Here is a 24751-nt window from a genome sequence, read left to right on the forward strand (position 1 = left end):
AATTTTTTGCTTCAATAAATAACATTATCATTTAAAACTGTATTTTGTCTTTACTCAAGTTGCCTTTGTTTTATCTTAGATTTTGTTTTAATTTTTGAAACAATTTAGAATGAGATATACACAAAGACAGAAGAAATCAGGATGGGGACAAATACTTTTTCATAGCACTGTACTTTAGGATACCATTTATAGTGGTCCCCATAAATTTTACATTACATCATTTATCACAAAGGCTTGATAATCTGTACTTTTGTGATATGTTAAGCATCCAAACAGTGCTAAGACGGACCAGGGCTTGGTCTTACTCATTTTATAATAGTTGATCCCTCCCACCAAGATTGACAGGTGACATCACCAGTGACAGCTTGTCGATAAGGTGACCATATAACCATATAATCAGCCATTCAAAATAAATCCTCATGCACAACTCCATACATTTTACATTCTGTTGAAATACTAATGACCTCTTTTATGTGACCTACGATTTTAAAGAATAAATATGTCACAATTTGACATACAAAATTATGTTCCCTTGATGTGCTTATCTTTCTAGATATTGCACAAGCCACCTCAAATTCTTTGTCACATACAGAGCGTTACACAGTGTACAGTTCTTGCAGTGAAATTCTTAATTGCAATCCACTGAGTGCATTAGAGTTATTATTGCACTCTATGAACTGCAGCAAGCGTTAATAGAGGCAAAATGTGGCAGAAGTCACTCTAGCACTTGTTCTGGGGAGATGCAGCAGACACATAGTTAAAAACTGGGTTGCTTGAAATTGTTGAAACCAGGCAACCCTGGGTAATATATTATTAGCTCTTTTCTGTGCACGCCATTAGCAACAGGAACACACCTGCTGAATCGAACACAGTTGAACAAAGGTACATTGAAAACTGCATAAAACAAGCTGCTTGACTGTACATTGTTGACATAAAGCTGCCCAGTTCAGGGTTACTCTTAAAAAAATAATAAATAAATAAATAAATAAATCACTAGATAGTAGCCTATTGCATTAGTCAAGTGTGATAGTATCGTAATTTTGTTCGAGGTCATTTCATTATTAATGTTGTTCTGTCCCAACAAGATCTATGGTCACGAGCTGCTCCTCACCATGAAATAAAATCAGCAAAGGAAAATAAAACAGACACAGAAATGCAAAAAAATTTAGCTCAGGCTCTCTTTATATGTTCTCCCTGTATCCATGTGGGTTTCTTCCAGGATCTCTGCTTTTCTCCCATCTCCCAAAAACATTCCAGCAGGCGGATTGGTGATAGTAACCTTCCCCTACTGTAAATGTTAATGAGTGTGTGAATGCCCTGTGATGGACTGGCATCCCATCCTTCATAGCTCCACGATCCTCGGTTCTATCCCGAGCTCGAGTTACTGTTCGTGTGGAGTTCACATGTTCTCCCAACATCTACATGGGTTTGCTTCCACAACCTAAAATCATGCAGGTAGCTAAACTTCCCCTAGATGTGAATGTGAATCTGAATGTTTGTGTGCATGATTTCGTGTGATGCATTGGTGTCCCGTTCACGGTGTGTCACTGCCTTGCACACAGTGTTCCTGGCTCCAGATCCTGATCAGGATAAAGCAGTTAATGAAGATGAATGAACGAAAGATTGAAGTTGAAGTGTAATGTTGTTGTTTTGACATAGCTCATTACTTCAAGATATTATGCCGTCAATTCATTATTTTGAGTTATGTGGTTATTTTTCCCCACAATCTATCAGTAAGACAAATTTACTGAATATTATTGTATATATATATATATATATATATATATATATATATATATATATATATATATATATATATATATATATATATATTTTTTTTTTTTTTTCACATTTGACATCTTACAGATAGAAAATAAGCCAGATGCTGCATTAACAACATAGATAGAGAGATTGATAGATAGAATAAGATTAACAGACAGACAGTGAGAAATAGACAGATAGATAGATCGACAGATAGATAGATAGATAAATAGATAGATAGAATAACAAGATTAACAGAGACAGTGAGATGGATAGATAGATAAATAGATAGAAAGAATAAGATTAACAGAGACAGACAGTGAGATAAACAGATAGAAAGAGATAGATAGATAGATAGATAGAATAAGATTAACAGACAGTGAAATAGATAGATAGAATAACAAGATTAACAGACAGACAGCAAGATAAACAGATAGAAAGACAGATAGATATATAGAACAAGATTAACAGACAGATAGATAGACAGATAGATAGACAGATAGATAGACAGATAGAACAAGATTAACAGAGACAGATAGATAGACATAGATAAACAGATAGAAAGACAGATAGATATATAGAACAAGATTAACAGAGACAGATAGATAGACAGATAGATAGATAGAGAGAGAGATAGAATAACAAGATTAACAGACAGACAGCGAGATAAACAGAGATAGATAGATAGAATAACAAGATTAACAGAGACAGTGAGATGGATAGATAGATAGATAGATAGATAGACAGAATAAGATTAACAGACAGACAGTGAGAAATAGATAGATAGATAGATAGAATAAGATTAACAGAGACAGACAGTGAGAAATAGATAGATAGACAGATAGAGAGAGAGAGAGAGAGAGAGAGAGAGAGAGAATAACAAGATGAACAGACAGGCAGCGAGATAAACAGATAATAAATGTACATTCACAGCAGTATTTATTTGTGACATTTTCAACTTATCACCAGTTACTATGTAGACTATTGATTTTCTCTGCTTTTTCCACAGCGTGATACTATGGGCCTCTGTGTGTGTGTGTGTGCGTGTGTGTGTGTGTGCGTGTGTTGCAGCCATGGTTCTCTCCAGGCACCCTCGAGCAACATACACTTAGGCACACAGCCATCAATAATAGATGCGGCTTTAGCTTGTCCTTATCAGTTTACAGTAGCGGGGAAGTAAAACAGAGAGAAAGCACCACAGGCGCGTGCCTTCTGACTATTTTTAAAGCGCTTACACAAACATTCAGTGAAATGGAAAAATGAGCGACACGCTCCAGTAGACCTGCCTCCTGATCCCCTGCTGTTCCACCAGCCCAAATGTAGAGAAGCAACACAAATACAAGACACATATATCGGTATATATTTAAGGGGAAAAGCCCGATTTGGCAGCCCACCTGAACGGCGCGCGTGAAGAAGACGCCAGCGTCGGACGCCAGTTTTTTAACGTTGAAGTCCATGATCCAAGCCTACATGGGCCGGGTTAATGTTCCTGCAGGAGCCGAGCTGACGACAGCGATGGATGGATGGATGGAGAGAAGCAGGCTAGAGGAAGAGTGTCGCTAATCCGCCTTCTCATCAGTTAGCTCGGGCATCATCCACACAGCCTGCTTAAAGGGACACGGTCCTGTTCACGTCCCAAACTGCAAGTGTACACTACACCTGCTCAGCACAACACCCCTTTTCACACAGTAGCTTGAGCATAATAAGATAAAGCACGGATATTAAGCACATTAGGCAAATGTGTAGCATTATACAGTCATGTGAGAAAATAAGTGCCTTTTTTTTTTTTTTTTTTTTTTACACATATTTGTAAAATCAAACATTTGATCATCTTTGAAACAGTGCCTGTTAATGAAGTTGCTGAATTTGAACAAACCAACAAGGAAAATGAGCTTTTTCAATCATTTATTCAACAGAAATATCACTAGATGTGATTCTTCTGTGGAAAAAGTAAGTGCACCCTTGGCCTCAGAAGCTGAACATTTTCAATTAGGGGTATACTCACTTTTGTTGCCAGCGGTTTAGACATTAATGGCTGTGTGTTGAGTTATTTTGAGGGGACAGCAAATTTACACTGTTACACAAGCTGTACACTCACTACTTTACATTGTAGCAAAGTGTCATTTCTTCAGTGTTGTCACATGAAAAGATATAATCAAATATTTACAAAAATGTGAGGGGTGTACTCACTTTTGTGAGATACTGTATGGCCTCATACAGTATGAGGCCATACAGGTCATACAAGTGTGTGATTATCTTCACACACTCTTTGATATGATGCAGAATTCATAGTTGAATCAATAAATGCAAGCTGTCCAGTCCCTGAGGAAGCGAAGCAACCCCAAACCATAACATTTCCACCACCATGCTTCACGGTTGGTATGAGGTGGTTCTCCTGAAAAGCGGTCTTTGGTCTGTGCCAAACATGTCTGCTGTTACTGTGGCCAATGTTGGCACGGCTGTGATTTGGCTGTCGGGATGCCACAGGTTATCACTGCCATGCAGATATTCAGTATTGCAGCATGATTGTGAGTGAGATATTGCTTTTATACAACAGTTTTATAAATAAGAAATTAATATTGAGTAGCTGATATTTCAGACAGTTATTATTATGGTCAAATAATTAGTTTATTTTTGCTCCATAAACGGAAGTCACACTCACTGATAGCACATCAGCTAGTTGGCTAACTAGCTTTGGCTAACTAAAGAAATTGGCCTCCCTTCTTCCTTTTCCTTCATCTGATGAGTGTTTATATTTGAAGTCAGAAGTTATATTCATGAAAAAATACCATTTGCCATGTCTGCTCATGATGTTGTGAACACCTCAGCACTGTAGCTAGAAGTGGAATTTTTTACGTGGCAAACCCAGACAAGCGGAGTGATACACACAGTGGAACATCCCAGTGAGGTCATACTAAATATAAGCACTCTTGGAAAGCCGCTCGACCGATGAAATTAGCGGACAGAACTAACTGTGGTATAACATTAAAAATAACTATAAACAGATGAATACGTTTAAAATTGTAATTCTTGCCTAGTCACTGTTCACATAAGAGGAATAAAACATAATTCAGAACATGCTGTTTTTGGAAAATAATCAACTTTAGGGTGGTAACAGTAACTCCTCTTCTTCTAAGAGAACAACCCACATGTATTATTCCTTACTTATTCCTCTTATTCCTTAGATCTTTTTGTTTATGAAGTTTTCATCCACTGAACCCAAACCAGCTGTAATGTTAAAACCGAAATCTCTTTGTAGCTTAGCTGCTACAATAAATCACTAAACTTTATCATTCTGATGACTGCAGTTCCTGCTTATTTCATTCTGACAAAGAAATCAAATTAACTGAAATTTGTTGTTAAAAGCTTTGTTAATTTAAATTAAATTACAGAACTTCTCAACTGTACAGATCATATTCATATCTAAGCCGTGTGATGTGAAATTACGAACACACACAAACACACACACATATACTCACAAACACAATTACACAATTCTAATACATACCTGAAATAATAGTGCTAGCATTGTGTTAGCATCAACGTGTTTACAATCATTTTCTTCTCCCAAAGTTTTGCGTTGAACCTTTGCATATAATTGCAATAATATCAGAATTGTGTCTGTGTGTAACATTCTCTGATCTTACTCATTTGTGTTGACTCAAATATAAGTTAGGTAAACATTCATATCATAGGATCTACTGTTCATTTCAAGCCATACTGTATATGCAATTCAGTATATGTATTCAGTTCTATTGTATGTTGCATATTAAGCTGTAATAAAAATGAGAAAGAACTGAAAATGCTTACTATTTTATTGTAATGCATTGCAGGAATGATGATGATGATGATGAGTCTTTATTGGTCACATATACAGTAGAGCACAATGAAATTGTTTTCTTCGCATACCCCAGCCTGTCAGGAAGCTGTGGTCAGAGCGCAGGGTCAGCCATGATACGGCACCCCCTGGAGCAGAGAGGGTTAAGGGCCTTGCTCAAGGTCTCCAGACCTAAATCCTATTGAGCACCTGTGGGGTATCCTCAAGCGGAAGGTGGAGGAGCACAAGGTCTCTAACATCCACCAGCTCCGTGATGTCGTCACGGAGGAGTGGAAGAAGACTCCAGTGGCAACCTGAGAAGCTCTGATGAACTCCATGCCCAAGAGGGTTAAGGCAGTGCTGGAAAATAATGGTGGCCACACAAAATATTGACACTTTGGGCCCAATTTGGACATTTTCACTTAGGGGTGTACTCACTTTTGTTGCCAGCGGTTTAGACATTAATGGCTGTGTGTTATTTTGAGGGGACAGCAAATTTACACTGTTATACAAGCTGTATACTCACTACTTTACATTGTAGCAAAGTGTCATTTCTTCAGTGTTGTCACATGAAAAGATATAATCAAATATTTACAAAAATGTGAGGGGTGTACTCACTTTTGTGAGATACTGTGTGTGTGTGTATATATATATATATATATATAAAGTATTCTCATTTGGAAAACAGACGCTGCAGCTGGATGCGTCATCTCTTTGGAGTTTTGTAGCTGAAGAAGAGGAGGGGGAAAAAACCCCACCAACATTCATCACTACACTTCTTACACTGACCAGTTCAGTTTTTACCAAACAGATGTCCATATGTAGCCACAATGTCAGCACAAATAGAAATACTTTCACACATTTTGTTAACATTTCTATATGATCTTTTGAACCACAAACCAACCTCTATATTTTACTTTTAAGAATTAAATTAAACTGTAAATAACTTTTAAAGAATTTTATAATGAAAACCTTTAATGCATTAACTTACAACTTTGTATGAACTTCACTATAAACATAGAATTACTCAGGTGTCTTTGCGAGGGGATTGTAGTGCGTGTAGTCTTGTTATTTTTAACCAAAAACCCTTAGTAGTAAGATCTTGTGTTAGCATTGTGGCTAAATGCTAGCCAACACACATAGGCACTCTTATTTTCCAGAGCAAATTTCATTCTTTTTGCTTTAATATGAGCATACAGTATGTGAGTATCTACAGCATGTTTTTCAGCACATCTGCTCATCTTCCAGTTATTACTGTCCCCCACTATTAATCCCCTCCATCACCGTCTACTTGGTATGGTCCTGTACCCATTGGCACAGTCTCAGACAGTAAGCAGGAGGGCTGACAGTGGAGAAACTTTGCCTAGGATGCCTCAGCCTCTTCCACAGGTGTTCAAGCCTCTTCTTGAAGCCATAAACAGTGAAGATGTCAATGATGCCAATGAAATAGCGCTGCTCTGGCCCGTCTATTACGTGAATCGGGTTTTTGTAGTTAGGCAGCAGACGCCGGTTCTGGGCCTGAAACTCCAGCAGTTCAGCCGAGTCTGATCCAACCTTAGAGGCCCCCTCGCTCTGTTCTCCAAATTCTGCCCGAGACGTCTCTGAATCCAGTTCTGTGTTTTGGATGCTTGAGTCTTCCTCAGGCACCACTCCTGGTACCGCAGCAGATGAGCATGTGTTTAATGACCTAATGCAGAAAACCAAAGCCAGTCAGAGCAATACAAACCAACATCACACGCATCACTCTGGTTTGGTAGAGCCTGTTAGTTGGCTGACGCACTTAGCACTTGGATTAGCGCCGACAAATGCGTCCATTTCAAACTCCCATGCTTTCATGTAATGTGAAAATGCCATGTCAGGATGAGCAATGTAACTAGCAAGCTCATGCATGGTTAAGGTTAAACACTTTGCAGTTATGAAACTGGTCATTTTATACTGTCTGATATAATGTGTCTTCGCTACATGCCTGCCTGTCACTGGCCTTGTGGAGCGCACAGTAAGGGATCTGAAAACAGAGGTGAACATGGAGGTGAGATTCGGCAGGAAACATGAAACTAAGAACATGCATCTGAGTTTTGATCTTCTGATGAGCATTAAACATAAAAAATGATGTAATTACAATTTTTTTAAAAACCCTTTCAATTGTAGGAGCCGTTCAGGTTCTCAGTTAGGAATGTGCTGACATCTATCAAATCTGATGTTTTAATTCTAAACTGTCCATCAGAGAATGGCATCAGAGCCCATTTAAAGGAACAGTTCAGAAAAAAAAAAGATCAACTAAAATGGTTGGTTCAAAACATTATTTGCTTCTATAGTTTTGTTTTGGAGCTACATACAGTGATCATGAGTAAGAGAAGTTTACTTCATTCAAATTCTTTTAGATAACATCAATGTCCATTACGTAAAACTATATAATAATTAAACGGGCAAACTTTAGACACCAAGTATGTCGTAGCTGATTGATTATAGGGTTTGGGGTGAACATTCCCTTTTCACTTTTTGTCTAAATTTTCCTTTAAAATACTTACAACCTTCATTCTAAAGCCCCACTGTTCGGGCATGAGTTTGTGTATAATTTCTAGCATCTTTGGAAGAATTGTAAATGAACACATGCACTCAAATTGAATCAAATCCCCGTCTAAAACATTCACCACACAATGTACCTGACAAAACAGCTGAACAATTCTCAAGCAGTAAGGTTTGCTTTCACACTTCATACACATAATCTCGGTAGCACTCGTGTCACTGACTAAACCTTCAGACAGAGTTGTGTGTTTGTAAGTCCCTCACTTCTTGGCGCGCAGGATAAAGGTGGCGAAGGATAGGCTGGGGTGACGCTCGTCCTGATGCAGGGGCTGATGGGCCAGCAGGAGGCTGTAGTCTATTACATTCAGTGTCTGCAGGAAGGACGTGTCGATTTGCACCTGACGTAACAGCCAGGGCCGCTGTTTGTCTGCCTCACACACACAAACACACACAAGCATACAAACGTGCATTTCAAGGTTATGAATGAAGGGCTCTTGAATCAGTAATTAAGGCAAGACACTACAGGTGAATAGGATAACTTTTTTAAGCGGTGTATTGCCACTTTATATTTAATTATTTATTTGTTTGTTTGTTTAATTAGGCTTTGGCTAATTAAATTAATACTTAATAACACCAAAATATAGGTTTTTGTTTTATCATACACTCACCGAGCACTTTATTAGGAACACTGTACACCTACTCGAGTTCTAAAGCGGAAGACACTTTTAGCCAGAAAGAATGACTTAGCTAGCTAACAGTGTAATTTATGTTGAATTCTCACATGCTTAGAAGTATCTCATGACACGACCAACGATTAATTAAATCAACTTCTATCTCTTTTGACTTATGAGGTTATAGTAAAATGGTACAGTATGAATGGTCGTAAAGGGACACGGGGAGCCTGAGGCCTATCCCAGGGAACTCGGGGCACAATGTGGGGGACACCCTGGATGAGATGCCAACCCATCACAAGGCACAATCACACACACATCGCATCAGCTTACAACACATGTCTTTGGACTCGGGGAGGAAACTGGAGTACCCATAGGAAACCCCCGGAGCACAAGGAGAACATGCAAACTCCGCAAACGGGATACGAACCCCCAACCCTGGAGGTGCGAGGCAAATGTGCTAACCGCTAAGCCGCCATGTGGTGGTTTTTAATCACTGCCTCACAAACCCCCAGCAATGCCACCACGAACCCCTAAAGGTTCAAAATTCCTGGTTAGGAAACCCTGCATTAACAGGATAATCACATAATAGGCTTGTATATCAGCTAGGATTGGCTGAGCGTTGCAACTGATCTGATTGGTTAGCTGGCTAACTGCAGCATGTTTCGCACTCTGGACAGGTCACATTGATGTCCACTTATTCATTTATGAACTTGTTTCTTCCTAATATGCAAATACTGTGTATGTAGTCTAGCTAAAATCAGTAAACTTATGGCACTCAGTGTATGGCATTACCTAATGTTATAAACTTTCCCTCAAAATTGAGATCCTTGAGAACAACGATGACCTGACTCTCCTCGGGTGCTGGGTTGGTCCACCGGCTCACTTCACAGCCCTTGATATCATATCTATAGAGGAGGAATATTCAGTGTCTACATTATTCTTTGCCATGCATGCATATATATTTGCTTTAGTCTGAGAATATTTGGCGCTATTTGTTTTTAAGAAGGGTGGTGTTGACTTTGACATCTTAAAGTCATGCTCATTAATTAAATACATTAATAATAATAATAATAATAACAACAATAATAATAAAATTCTACAGGTTTTATAGTCAGGTTCTAGTAGAGACTTTGTAGCTAAAGTAAGATATCTTCTGAAGAGGACAAAAAACGTTCTTTTTAGCCGTGATTAATATAAAAAAGGCAGGAGAGACTTTATATAGAGATGGGTCAGAACATGCTTCTTCAAAATGTCTCCATTTTCAAATATTAATGGTGGATAAATAGCTTGAATCCAAATCAGAGCAATGTTCTCTTTACAGACTCTATTCACATATCCATAATATTTCTGGTCTTTTACCTGGCACATATTCTTTCATCAGGATAGAAGATACTTTGCATCACCATAAAGTACTACACAGAGAAACAGATTTGATCATTATGTTGCACATAGTTTATAACAACACACATAACAACTCAACAGTACACAAAAGGCCTCTCTACCTTCCTCCGACGGGTGAACTTGATGCTATGAACACCTGCGATCATGAAAAGTGATTATTATATAAAGCAGAAAACGCTCTCATGCTAGCCTGATAATACATTTATGGTTGTAAAACTCACCTAAAAACTTCACCAGGAGAGAGTGGGGGTACTTCTCCAGATGTTCCATGTAATGCTTTAGATGAGATAGGAGGAATCGAATCTCCCTTCTGCTCTGTGTCTTCAGGAAGAACTGTTTATCATTCCTGTAATACGATGAATATGAATTTAATGACATATTACACCTAAGAGCTTAGTGGTAAGTGTGTAAGGGAAGGAGCTTTGTCCATACACACACACACACACACACACACACACACACACACACACATATATATATATATATATATATAGATAGATAGATAGATAGATAGATACAGTAGATAGATAGATAGATAGATAGATAGATAGATTAGACTAATGATATAGAAAGGTATATATGGTATGGATCAATACGTACAGCCGTTCCTGAACTGAAGAAAAAAAAAATTATTTTACTACAAGTAAAGTTTGAGCATTTTAAATGATGAACTGCTTTTAACCCTTTCAAGCATAAATTATAATACATATCCAGATTTTGTGGAGTTTATTTTTTCTTACTCAGTAATTGCCTGCAAATTCAAATACATTTTAACCTTTTTTTTCATTCACGTTCATCAAGAAGCAAAGGGAAAAAAATGGGACAAAACATAACTGTTAAAAAATACTTCCAACATTTTAGACCTTAAATATTATGCATTTTTAAAACTTAAAAATACATTTACTCAGTCTGTACAGGAATTCGCAGAGTTTTTTTTTGTGATTATTGCGGGCAAAAATGCTCGATTTTGCTGCGTTTTTTTTTTCAAAATTGCAACGCGACTTGGGGGTTTTTTGTGCTTTTTTTGTGGAAAACTATTTGAATTGGCGAAATCGCAGTTGCACGAAATTGTTTTGCACGGCCTTACGCACTGATATTTGTTGGTAAATGAGACCTTTTAGCTGTACTCGTGTTAGATGCACATAAATTGAAGAGGGCTTTGACTGAATGCACATTGTGATGACATCACATGGCACATTTTAGCCCAAATCTGCAGAAAAATTTGGGCTAATTTCGGTGGTCATTTTAAAAAATTGTAGAAGTTTGCTTGATTTTGAATTAAATTCCACGATCGCAAAATCGCTAAATCCTGGAGGGACTGATTTATAACGCATACAGCAATTGTGCAGTTTAGGTTTGGAGTTAAAAGATGCCTAATTTAAACCAAAACCAAAAGAAAACTAATGTTTGTTATAGTTTGACAGTTTTTTACTTGATGAAACTTTTCAGTGTAGAAAGTTTAGACATAAAATATCCCAGACATTATGCATGTGTCACCGTTTGTCACGTTTCAAGGTAGATTCGGAAGACAAACATAAGACAGAGAAGCAGTGCAAACAGTGGCTATATATAGGAGTGCTCGGTAACAGAAACGTGATTCAGGTGCAGGTGGTCATGTGACATATTGTAGTACAGTGCAGTGGCTGATGGGAACTGAAGTCCAGAGTTACCTCCTTGATATATGACACCGTTAGCCATGTTCGATTGAATAATAAAAATCAGGATAATGCTGAATATAACATTGGAGTGGTTTGGAAGTGATTTACAGCTTAAAAAAACAACAACCTTAAATGAACTGTCTTCGAGTGTGGACACTGTACATGGAAGGGTTAATGATTTCATTCTGACTCCAGAGCAGGAGTATCACGTTTTGTTTTTGGGGTTGTTTTTTTTTGACAGCCGGTATCTTGGTACAAACTGAATTGATTATGCTTATGTTCATTTCACTATGGCACGTAGCTATCCAACAACTTGAGCAAAGAGTAATATTCACTGTGTAAATCTCACATAGCTAGCAGGGCTTTAGACATATTTAGGGAGACTGACTGTTTTTACAATTGCATTTGTTAAACTGGCCCAAAATTTTCTTTGCAGGAATAATTTTCTGGAAAAAATATATCTCGTTTCTTAAAGCTGACAGGTAGGTCATAGTATGCTACCGGCAGAAAAACCTCATTTTGGCTAAATAATTATTTTTCTATCTTTTTTTTTATTTTTTTTATTTTGTAGAATTTGCCATTTCACAGTCTGCCATGCATAATATGATACTATTTTAATCAGTCAAACAGCCCATTTAAAAATGAAATGAAATCATAATTTGCCTTAGGTTGTGCAGTTTCCTAAGAAAATTGGCTGGTAAGCTGTTCCGGGATATTGGAGAACTTGCTACACTTCTTCTCTAAAATTAAAATCTCCAAAAAATAAAATCTCAGATAGCCTTAATGGTCAATTAGTTATTTAAAAAAGGATCGCTGTGATGTTTAATAAAATAATAATAATTATTATTATAAAAAAAAAAAAATGGAAAAAGATTTTAAAATGCCTTAACTTCACCTCTGGTTGCGATACACCCCAAAGGGAAACACTTTAGTTCAGGAAACATGTAGTGTTCAGAACTATATATAGTAGAGATTGGGCTTTCCCGCCACACACACACACACACACACACACACACACGCGCACGCACACACACACACACACACACACTGTGGTGTATCTATACTGCAGGCTGTTAGTGCTGACTCACGTTAGAAAGAAGTCTGCTTTGCTCTTTGAATTGCTGATGAACTGCAGGTAGCAGTCTTCAGAGGAGAGAGAATGCTGATACTCTTTCTCGGTCATCCCCAGAGAGCGCCGCAGGCTGGCAAACACTGGCCCTGCAAACGTTTCCATCCTAAAGTCCTTTACACAGGCAGTCACATGAGCAAATAATGACATATTCTAATTATTCTCTAGGCAGTCTGTTCCTGCAACTGCAGTGTACTTCATTAACAATAGGAGATGTAGTAAAAGTTATGTAAATCCCAAATGTTTCCAGAGAGACAGGTTGTTTTGGACAAAAGTCCTTCATTAGCTGTGCAGGAAAAGTGTTTCTGTAGGAAGGTGAAACCTGTAGATATTCAAACAGCAGGTATTACATTATCAACCGTTTCGAATATCAACCAGTGTTACCTCATACAGCCTCAGAAACATTTTTCTAGCACAACTGATAAAGGACTTTTGTCCAGAACATCCTGAAACATTGTGTATTCACCTCGCTTGGCTCTTCTGTTTGAAATTCTCTGGAAACTTAACTTTAACTTTAACATCTACCATTATGAAGCACTGATATATTCAAAATGAACAATAAATCAACATTATTATTATTAACATTATTAAACATGTGTTTAGTTTGTAATTGTTTGATATCCAAAAGAGCAGAGTATTTTTGTGAATTTTTTTAAACAAAATATCAAAAGGGTAAACAATAAAGACAATTTTTCACAGCCTTCTTTGCTCATATTAACCAAGGGTGCCAATATTAGTGGAGAGCACTGTACATAACAGATTACACTGATTCTGACAGCGGTTATATTATACACATGTGGTATAATTTAAATCTGTAGTCACGACAATTCATAAGTACCTTATGGATTTGCGTCACCTCAAGTCGGTAATCATCTTCAGAGAGTTCGTTCTGAAACAGCAGAGATGAAATAAACATGATTATGATGGTTTTGAGGTTGTATATTAATTATAAACAACTTTCTACTTTCCACAGAATCAGTGTTGGTCCTGATTCCCTGTACTGACAAAAGAACTGAAAATATGTTTTCTCCAAATTCACTTTTAATATTTGAATTGTTAATGGAAGTCTGTATTTATGTTATATACACATGGGTGACAGCACAAGTGATTCAGTGTTACTGCCTGTTAAAGGGTTTGCTCTCTCTGACATTGATCTGAGAAAAAAAAACTACTGTAGAGTTAAAAACAGTACGTACAGGATATCATGGAGTTTATTTTGTGATTGTTCTGGGCAAAAATGTTTTGTGCTTTTTGGGGGGGAAACTATTTGAATTGGCAATATTGCACTTGCATGAAGTTCAATTGTCTTTCACAGTGTTGTTTGGTATGGTTTTATGGTATCCAAGCGACATCAGACACATGGTTGGTTCAGAAGAGCTAGAACAGCAGAAGACCATGTCGAGATCCACTGCTGTCAGCCAAGAACAGGAAATTGTTTCACAAGACACAATGTAGTTTGAGTCCATGGATTCATGCTGTTGATGCCAAATTCTTAGCCAACCATGTGCACACCAAATTCTTACCCAAACATGTGCATGCTGTGGGAGAAATCAAGATTAATCAGACCAAGCATCTTCACATGATCTCAAGGGGGCACAGTGGCTTAGTGGTTAGGATGCTTGCCTTGCACCTCTGTGATTGGGGTTTAAAATTCTGCCTCCCCCTGCATGTGCGTGGAGTTTGCATGTTCTCCCCGTGTTTTGGGGGGTTTGGGGGGGGTATTCCTCCGGGTACTCCGGTTTCCTCCCTCAGTCCAAAGACATGTGTTGCAGGCTCATTGGCATTTCCAAATTGTCCATAGTGTATGAATGTGTGTGTGATTGTGCCCTGCATTGGTGCCATTGCATCCGGTCTTGTCCCGTGGGAAAGGCTCCAGGCTCCCCCACGACCCTGTGTAGGATAATCGGTATGGAAAATTGATGGCTGGACCTGATCTCAATTTCTGCTGTGACATTCAGATGGTAGAGTCAGAATGTGGTGTCAACAGCATAAATCTATAGACCCAAGTTTCAACAGTTCATGCTCGGCACACACGGGGTGCCATAATACCAATATTGTTTGAATGCCACAGTATATATGCCAGACTATTGTTGCCGACCATGTGCATCCCTTTTTAGCCACCAATTTACCTTTACTTATCTTATAAAGGCTACTTTCCAGCATGATAATGCACCATGTCGCAGTCGTGTCAAACTGGTTCTATGACCATGACAATGAGTTCAGTGTACTTCAGTGACCGCCCCAGTCACCAGCAACGTTGGTGTGGGAGCTTTGCAGCATGAAATGTGCAGCAATTATGTGATGCAATCATGTCAACACGGACCAGAATCTCAAAGGAAGGTATCCAACACCTTGCGGAGTCCATCCCACAAAGAATTGAGACTGCTCTTAGAGCAAATGCTTCATTGGCTAAATATTTTTTGTAGTTTTTATACAAAATAAATAGTTAATAAATGTAGGGTTTTTTTTTTTTTTTTACAAAATAGATTTGTATCTGTTTTGTAAGGCGAATGGATACATTGATACGTGGATAACGTACCCAGATAATTGCACATAAATTAACATGTTCGAGAGGAGTTGTTGATGTGTTACTGGTCTGTTAAACCAATTAAAGCCCACTTGACATTGGACTAAGTGTAATGTGGGCTGTTGCCTAAAATAAGTTTGACACCCCACCCCAATACTTTACAAAAGTAATAGATAGAGATCAGGTTGAAAAAAGCTGGAGTATTCCTTTAAAAAGAAAAAAACTTTACCATATTGTTCTCTGCCTATTGCTTTGTGCCGTGGAGACTGGGGCATTGTGGTATCCCTCCACCCCTCTCCTACATGGGCTTCACAAAGTTTGTTTGTGTCAGCAGAACTGTGATGTTCTCTTCTTCTTTCTCAGAGGACCAGGCACCGTGAGCACCCAAAACAATACAGCACACTGGATAGCAAGTTCATATTCGTAAACACATGGTCACTATGGGACCAAACCTAAACACGCTTCTCTCTCTGGGACTTAATCACCCCACCCAATGTTTGACTCTGGTGTGTCTTTAACGTCTATCATATTTAATAACAGGACTGGTGTAGGGTCCGGACACACTGTACAGAACATTTCTCACTCTTATACAGATACACAGTTTACTATTAATTTCACTGTAGTTCCTGACTCATAAGCCATGACTTTCAAGGGTTAAAGGTATGAGCTGAAAATCAGTTAAACCACTAAATCGTATTATCAAGCACACTTTGAGACAATGCCTAAGTCGGCAAGATTTCTTCAAAGATTTTGGAACTTTTGAGAGAAAGAAATCTCAGTCATTCTGTTCACAACACTTCCATTAAAGTTTTCAAAAACCTTCGCCAAAACTGAACAGTTTTTAAATGACACTATTGTGATAAAATGATCACATTGTGAATATTGCAGATACTGCAATATGAAGATTTTTATCAGCATATAACTATTATCTACTGAATATCAGTTTGTAGTTTGGTAAATAAAGTTATTTATTTCTTTATATTCTGTGTTAATGGTCCTGAAATCTACTCAGATTAGCCTGATAAACTAAAAATGAACTTTATACTATATTTTTGCTGGGTCATTTTAGGGGAAACCCCCCACCCCCCCCCACTCGAAATTCAAAATATTTTATGTCATTATTTGAAAAATAACAGTTGCAGCACACAACACTAATGTTTAATGCTTTCTTCTGGTGTAGTGTTAAAAGCCTGCGTGGTCACATTTTCATTTGAAATGCATCAAATTTTAAATACCTGTAGCAACTGTTAAAGCATTAACTGTTAAAAGCTAATAGTATTAGTTTTAATGGCATATTTTTGATAATGGAAATTCATAATGAAGAAATTAAGTTACGACGATTAAGTTGCAGCCGGTTTAGTACGAGTCCTGCACAGAAAACAATCTCTCAGAGGGCATGGTGCTTCCTGCTGATATTCATTATCAGTCATTTGCTACCAATTTAGAAGATCCATGTACAACTGTATTCATTATTCTTGTCAGTAATGTTGAAGTTTAGCTTTACTTGTTCGTTTTTGTTCCTAAATTGGAGAACGTGTTTCGTACATTGGTGAATTTGATTATTACTTTGATCTTCGATTTTTAAGAAAAAATCCGAAAATATCGTCTCGTTGCTAATTTCCTGTAATGAAATCCTGCAGATGGACTTTCACAGCGTTTCTAGGTCAAAGGTCAATTCTCCTGCAGAATTTTTTCTGTACTCTAACGTGTGCTTTGAAAAGGTGCTTATTGCAATTCTTACTACTCACGGGTATCGGGTTGTCGATGGTGTTCTGCACAGCAGTAGCCAGGCCCTCCTTCATCATGCAGGTGAGCTGGTAGAGTTCATGCTGCTGGTTGATTTCAAACACACCCAGCAACTTCCAGCGCTGCTGCAGGCCTCCCCAGACCTTCATCTTCACCGGCCGCGTGCTGCTGCTCGGCCCTGCCATCTCCATCTGCTGCAATTAGGAGTCCAAATGCAAAATATAATTTTTTACTATTACTTCAGAGGTCTCCATTCCACTGGCTCTGTGCAATATCACAATGCAGTGGTTTAATCCTAAGAATTTAACATGTAATTTGATCGTTTCGTCTGGCTAATATCAGATGCCTCTGGTTTATTTCCTGATAAGCTGGTTCCTGATAAACCAACAATATGATCAGTATTCTGTACATGACAATGTTGCAGTGAACAGAGCCGTAAATGTAATTAGCTTAGAGGGGCCTTTCTTTGTTAAGTATCCACTGATTCGTGTTAAGCTGTGTTACAGTCTCAGAAATAAAGGTACCCAACTGTACTTTTACATGTCGCCAGGGTGGAACCAGTATCTTTTGTACCTTCAGTATGTATCTTTTACCTGTGAAGGTGCATGTGCTGTACCTTTAACCAGCTTTAAGAGTGAAGCTTTAAAGGTATTTTAATCCATGTTCCCTAAGGTCCAATTGTGTACAAAAATTATTTTTAGAATTATAAAAAAATGTACAAGTACATTTACATTTATGGCATTTGGCAGAGTGGCTTATCCAGAGTTGCTTACGGAAGTGCTTGTGAAGGAAATTATTCATTTTTACTTATTCATAGTTTTGTTCTTGTTCTGTTCATGTTCATCTGAGGATAACGCCTAAGAAGGCCATGTCATGTCACTTTGATTAGTACAGAATGTTACTTTGCCCTTTGTTGTGCAGAGCGTAAGACCGATGCAGCCTTACCACTGACTGGTAGAAATCATCAAGAATTTAGAATTAGAATTTTATTAAGTCATTGTGTATTGCTGTCTGTATGGAAGGGAGTCAATGATATAAGAAATGCGCGTATTACATTGAGAGAAGTATTACATGGAGCTATTTCTTATAAGAAGTTCCAGGAACTTTGCCTCTGCGACGGCAGAGATATTGGTGTTTCTTAGATCACAACTTCGAAACTAAGATATATACCGAAGGGTATATATATATATAGAGAGAGAGAGAGATAATAACGGTAAAAATATTTGCTAACGGAAAGAGTCCGGTTCAAGCAATAAATAAGTAAAGAGAGTACTTATTAAAAAGCGCAAGAGGTGCAGTATTTTTGCTGCTGGTTATTATCAAGTGGCATGCCCCATTGACTCATTCCATCATATCAGCGGTACATGATACATTTGGCAAATTTAACACACAAGTAAATTTTACTCAGATAAAAAAAATAATAAAAGAAGGAAAGAGAAAACTTCATGTCCTACCAAATTGCCGTATGTGGAAAACATATGCGATAGCAAAGGCGTTGCTTAGACAAGTAATTTCTAGATGGGGAACTCCCACAAAAAATCTCCAGTGATAATGGCACACCTTTTGTGAGCCATGCCCTTAAGTAGGTGGGTGAATATTTGGGTATTGATTTAAACCAGCACTGTGCATATCATCCAGCTAGTGGTGGGGTTGTAGAGAGAGAAAATGGGACACTAAAAAAACAGACTGAGCAAATGCTGTTCTGAAACAGGCTTAGGATGGGCTTAGCCCCTTTGGGAAACTGTTTGGGAGACCTCCACACACAGGAATTGGAATTGTGACAGCTCTTCTTACAGACGCTGCAGCATGTGATAAAATGTTAAATTACTGTGCAAGCTTGTCCTCTGCTCTGCACTCTATCCACAAGCAGGTAAAAGCAGTGCTTCCAGCTCCAGCCACGGGTCCGCTGCATGATCTGAAGCCCGGAGAGTGGATCGTTATCAAGGACTTCCGCAGGACCGGGTGGAACAAGACACGATGGTCAGGGCCATTCTAGATCCTTTTCGTCACTCGCCCTGTGGTAAAGGTCAGCCAGAGAGCCACGTGGATGTACGCCAGCCACTGTAGGAGAGTGCCAGAGCCGAGCAATGAGCTGGAGAAGACGGGACTTCGACTAGAAAGTGAGTCTCTATCAAGAGGCCTCTAGGAGGACCGACACTCACGAGCGATGATCTGCATATACACACCCACACACATGACACACTGCACTCCAACACACATTCTCACACCAGTTCCTTGTGGTTACACAACACAAGACACCAAGTGGTATCTAGTAGCCTGCGAAATCACAGTCATGTAGTTTTTGAAGAAAATGTTGATGACACGGAAACTGTACTCTTAGGAGGACTGAACTTCATTAGTGCGTACTATATTCTGTTGGGAGGTAATATAGTAAGAAAAACACATAGACAACAATTTTTTTTTTAATATAAATGCTAATTTAAGTACTTTAGGGAGAGGTAGATCTTTAGACATTGTTTGAAGACCGCCAGTGACTCAGCTGTTCGGACATCTAGGGGAAGTTCATTCCACCACCTAGGTACCAGAACAGAGAAGAGTCTTGATGCATGTCTTCCTTGTACCCTGAGAGATGGTGGGATCAGTCGAGCGGTGCTAGAGGATCGAAGGGAGTGTGGTGCAGTGCGGGGTGTGATAAGTGGAGCAGGAAGAGCTGGTGGGTTGAGTAGTGAAGAAAAAATGTTGTGGAGCTTGCGAGGGTCTTGTGTAGAAGTTTCTGGCTTTTCCATGTAGAAGGCAGTCTTAACAGAAGTCATTTCAGATAAGAAATTGGACCGGAGAGCCCACTTTCTCTCTGCTGTTCATCTGACAGCCAAGGAACAGGGTAAGAATGATACCACCCCAACAACAAGGTACTTTTATTTCTAAGGCTCACTACACATTGGGACACTGATAATTCCGGCGATTCCGCAGATCAGCAGATTAAACCTGATTTCCAGCGACATGACTACGTACTCGCGTTGTAAAACGCCACCGCTGGCATTTATCAACAACAGGCAGGACCGATATCTTTCTGACATTATATAAATCATAGAATGTTATCATATGAATTTTTTGGCTTAATCACATGCGTTTCTGTCATGGCACTTCAAGCAGGATCGTAAGCTAGCTAGTGAATTTTTTAAAAATCATCAAACACTTAAAAGTTGTTAGACTCATACAAACCATACACAGAACGTCAAATAAAGTTAAAAATCGCTAATGTAATTGCGTCAATTGTGTAAGTAGTAATTTGAGAGCTACAATAACGATAACACTTGCTGCTTACATTTGTAGACGAAGTTGGCTGATAGTTTGGCCGCCTTTTTTTTTTTTTTTTCTCGAGCTGAGAGGCTATAGAAAATATGACACCATTTCCAGTAAGGAAAAATAGTGAGCATCGATGATCCCTGGCTTTTGCAGTGCATTCTGGGATTTTTTTAGGGTGCGAACATTCCAGTGCACTGGAAGGATTTTGCGATTGAGACAGCCCTTAAAATGGCCAACTCCCTGATCAATGCCCTGACTACTGAACTAGGGAGCTGATTGAGACGCACCGTAAGATTGTAAGTGGTATGTAGGACATGCTAGCACCTGCCCTTTTCTCTCCATTGTTATATGAATACTGTTTGTGTTGCTGTGGTTACAAAACTATTTTGCATACTATCGTATTGGCTGTATCATAATATCTTATGTGTTCACTGTCTACTATTTATATTTAATCTAATATTCCTCTCTGTTATCCAATACTATACTAATTTTCCCCAGAATGTCACATTTTGCAGTTTTCAGCCAAAAAAAAGATGCTGAATCTTCATTTTCTGCTGCGGGTACAATGTGCTAATTTCTTTCTAGTCCATTTTCTAATCCACAAGTGACAGCCCCTGACACTGAGCTCGTGTACATCATAACAGAAGATGACAGACTTGCTGCTGCCCGTCTCCTTGACAACAAGACAAGTGGTAAAGAATGGAGTGTGTTTTCACTTTCACTCTGTTCTACACTAATGATCTGAATAATCCACCCTGCTCAAAAATTCATAGTGACCATTAGAGGTTTCTGATCGTTTCTAGCGGTTTAGTCATGGTTATTGAAATTATTTTGTGTTTTCCATCTTGGTGGAAAGATTCAAGACACATTAGACAGCTTTCTAATAGAAAGGTGTGTCGTAAGAGTGTGGTTTCTGATGGAGGCCTTGCGGTGATAATCTGGGGCTGATTCTATGGTCGTAATGGTCTTCTGTGATATTTGTGGTAATCAGTAATAACCCTGGTGCTTCAGAGCGTCAACATGAAGACAGAAAAGCACTGATCAGTAGCATCTATCTAGATAGAACTGGCAACTCTTCCATTAGGATACAATTCAATCAGTAAGCCACTGAATATCTCACACATCTGTAATTGCATCAAGAAAGAGTCGATTGACTTCAGGCAAGTGTTAGATGAGACAATATTCAAAGTTTTGTTAGGAATTGAAGTAATATAATGTAATATTTCTTCCCAGCAGGGAACATTTTCCAAAGAGCGGTATGTAACAAAGAATATTGTACTTCTGAGTACTGTGGAGGGAGCGTTACCACCATGAAGTTGATTATTTTCCTAAAACAGCATGTCCCAAAATGTTTTATTTTTCTTATACCACATCAATGTGTCAACTAGTACACTTTTAATTAAAGAATGACATGCATGTTTTATCTCTTTATATTTACATTTAATGGGGGGCATGGTGGCTTAGTGGTTAGCACCTCCAGAGCTGGAGGCTCGAATTCTTCCTCCACCCTGTCTGTGTGTGTGTGTGTGTGTGTGTGTGTGTGTGTGTGTTCTCCCCTTGCTTCAGGGGTTTCCTCTGGATACTCTGGTTTCCTGTTTACCTGTCAGAGAACTTAAAATTCCAGCTGAATGTTACAAAGCACTGACACTGGAGACTCCTTCCAAAATCAAAGATTACTCATCAGCATCAGTTTTAAAGCAGCATCTGAAATTGTTACTATAGAAACAACTATAATGTGCAATTTGTGCAATTTAATATCAATCTTGCAATGGGAACTGCTCTCAGAGCTGCTGTTATAGAAAATTAGTCAACACATTCTGACTGATCAGGATTGAGGATTCAACAGCGCAGTGGCATAAACGCTAGTAATTAAGAGATGGATACGCTGATATTTTATGATATTCAAAGGACGCTTTAATACATTTAATACACTACCAAGGCATTTTATTCAGGAGAAACCAGCTTAGGTAGGCAGGAATGAGGAACACTGCTGCACCTGGCCCAAAGCACTGGATCAATATCAAAAAGACTGTGACGCATTTTCAATTCACTGACGTCATTTTATCCTGTGAACATCTGTGACGTTGACTGATACGGAACTGAAATTTGCACTTAACATTCAATCATAGATTCTTTCTCAGGAACCGCTTTATCCTGGTCAGGTTTGTGCCCAAGCCTATCCTATCCCGGGAACAATGGGTGTGAGGCAGGAATACACCCTGGATGAGAGACCAGTCCACCAGTCGCAGCAAACCATACACACACACACACATTTACACCTGGGGCAATTTAGTGTACCCAATCCACCTACTGGCAAGTATTTGGGAGGTGGAAGGAAACTGAAGAACCTGGAAGAAACCTAAACTGACACAGGAAGAACATGCAAGATTCCACACAGACAGTACCCCAAGTGCAGGATCAAGCCGACACCACCATGCTAACTGCACGGAAAATACCATTTACGACAAACTGTCTTCAAGTCCCCATTAAGCGCCTTGAAACGCACAGCGTTATTTGATGTGCCGACGTAATTTCCACTGAAACAGGAAGTCAGGGCAGGACATACTGATTGGCTCCTCCCCCTTCTTAAACAGCCAATAGCATTTAGATTACCCCAGCGCCCGGGGCTAAGCCGTCCTCGACAGTTAGTACAGTGGATTTTTATCATGTCGGGGGCGGCCCACTTCAGACTCTAGAGAGCATTTGATTGGACAGAAAATCTGATGGCAGGCTGAAGTGCAGAATGATGTCATCGAAATTGTTGATCCGTACCGGTGGTAGAGAGAGACTGTACATTTTTAATGCATTTACAAGTACTAAATGCGAATTTTGTCATTGTTTTGGAGCACACTACCTCATAGATAACCTCAAGGCTAATATATTCATACTAAAAGCCACAAAACTTTCATTTTTGTCTTTAAAGCCTACTGTCATCCCACATCGCTGGGAATCAGAAGCTTTGAGACGGTCATCCAGGTACTGAAATATTGTTAGTATCAGGCCCATTCTCAGAGCTTTACGTATTGTATTGAAAATGGTTGTTGTTTTTGTTTTTAATGAATCAGTGCATATCCTTAGTGAATGTTTTGAGTGTTTGGAGAAGATGCAGTGGTCTCTGGTCAGTTCACAGAGGCGTATTTGTCTGCAGTGATGAGAATCAGCTGCTCAGAGGCAGCAGATTAAATATGATAACTAGCTCCTTGACATGAAGGACCAGTGTGTGTTAATAGCTCTGTAACCTTTTCATAACCGTAACAATGTCCTGCAATGAAACATACACATGAACACTGACATAAAAACATGACGTTACAGGGACTCTGACTAAACTGTACTATAGGCTCTTTCTCGTTCTGGACTATTCGGTAGGGTTTTGAATATTTCGCACAAAAAGAAAACATTACCTACCTTTTTCCTGACAGAGCTGTCAATATACAGTAAAGCCAAATCTTTCTTTGTGTTAGCAAACTCGACAAAAGCTCGGCATAAACATGGACATTTCATAAGAATACTGCCTGTTAAACAGGAAACAGTTTTTGAGGAAGAAAATGAAAAAGATGTTACCTCAGTTTGACTCATAATGGAGACACTGGTTCATTCCCACTCTGCAGTTTCAGCGCATTCTTCCTGTCCTCAGCTGCCACAGCGCTCAGCGCTCTGTTTCTGGCTGGGAGTCGATTCCAACAACAACAACAAAAAAAGAGTCGATTCTTTGATGACAGGCAGGTACTGAGAACACGAGAGTCGACTCCACACAGTGAAATAGCGTTCACTAGGAATTACTAGCGTTTAGCTAGGAATTCATTTCAGTTTGGAAATTTGAGAAAATATCCTATATAAAATCATTCCAGTGAAAGGAGCGGTGATGGCACGGATGTGTTATTTCATCATTTAAGGCACAACCTCCTGTGCACCACAATAACGGTAGTATGGCAGTGTTATTAATATGCAAGATGGTGATCTTGCCATATTAATAACACTGCCATACTACCGTTATTACCGTTCCACTGAAAACTATATATACAGGTGCATCTCACAAAAACGTAAAACTTTTTTTTTTTTTTTTTAAAGTTCATTTTTTTGTGATTTAATTCAAAAAGTGAAACTTTTATATATTCTAGATTCATTACATATGAAGTGAAATATTACAACCCTTTTTTGTTTGTTTGTTTGCTTGCTTGTTTTAAACTTGATGATTAGGGCTTACAGGTCATGGAAATCTCCTACCTATATTAGAATAAAGAATTT

The 24751-nt window shown here is 38.7% G+C and overlaps 2 protein-coding genes and 1 long non-coding RNA gene across 15 annotated transcripts in view; 1 reads left to right on the plus strand and 2 right to left on the minus strand.

The window, feature by feature from the left end:
* The window catches only part of sh3glb2b (SH3-domain GRB2-like endophilin B2b), a 43838-nt gene extending 40592 nt beyond the window's left edge, over positions 1–3246 (minus strand). For all 6 annotated transcript variants that reach the window (XM_053618103.1, XM_053618102.1, XM_053618101.1 and 3 more), the window contains exon 1: positions 3156–3246. In XM_053618103.1, the coding sequence (XP_053474078.1) occupies positions 3156–3218 (63 nt within the window). In that variant the 5' untranslated portion in view covers positions 3219–3246. The remainder of the gene's footprint in view (positions 1–3155) is intronic.
* Positions 3247–5527: 2281 nt separating this feature from the next.
* pip5kl1 (phosphatidylinositol-4-phosphate 5-kinase-like 1) lies at positions 5528–24151 on the minus strand. Of its 6 annotated transcripts, none has more exons than XM_053618248.1 (11): positions 24068–24141; positions 17242–17430; positions 13805–13855; positions 12926–13080; positions 10401–10525; positions 10281–10315; positions 10138–10190; positions 9571–9683; positions 8369–8531; positions 7545–7583; positions 5531–7265 (listed from the first exon to the last, which is right to left on the minus strand). In XM_053618248.1, the coding sequence occupies exons 1-11, from the start codon at positions 24080–24082 to the stop codon at positions 6866–6868; spliced, it is 1338 nt and encodes a 445-aa protein (XP_053474223.1). In that variant the 5' UTR covers positions 24083–24141; the 3' UTR covers positions 5531–6865. The 6 variants fall into 6 exon arrangements, with proteins under 6 accessions (XP_053474228.1, XP_053474227.1, XP_053474223.1 ...); XM_053618250.1 differs by lacking the exon at positions 24068–24141 and adding an exon at positions 18185–18313 and having other exon boundaries at positions 17242–17433; XM_053618249.1 differs by lacking the exon at positions 24068–24141 and adding an exon at positions 18047–18147 and having other exon boundaries at positions 17242–17433.
* Positions 18319–23583, plus strand: LOC128603661 (uncharacterized). Of its 3 annotated transcripts, none has more exons than XR_008385045.1 (3): positions 18319–18452; positions 19110–19598; positions 19756–23583. It is a non-coding gene; the product is annotated as an uncharacterized LOC128603661 (long non-coding RNA). The 3 variants fall into 3 exon arrangements; XR_008385044.1 differs by having other exon boundaries at positions 18352–19598; positions 19756–20081; positions 20171–23583; XR_008385043.1 differs by having other exon boundaries at positions 18352–19598.
* Positions 24152–24751: the final 600 nt, after the last annotated feature.

The sequence above is a fragment of the Ictalurus furcatus genome, chromosome 28, assembly GCF_023375685.1.
Source record: "Ictalurus furcatus strain D&B chromosome 28, Billie_1.0, whole genome shotgun sequence".
In the NCBI taxonomy this organism is placed as follows: Eukaryota; Metazoa; Chordata; class Actinopteri; order Siluriformes; family Ictaluridae; genus Ictalurus; species Ictalurus furcatus.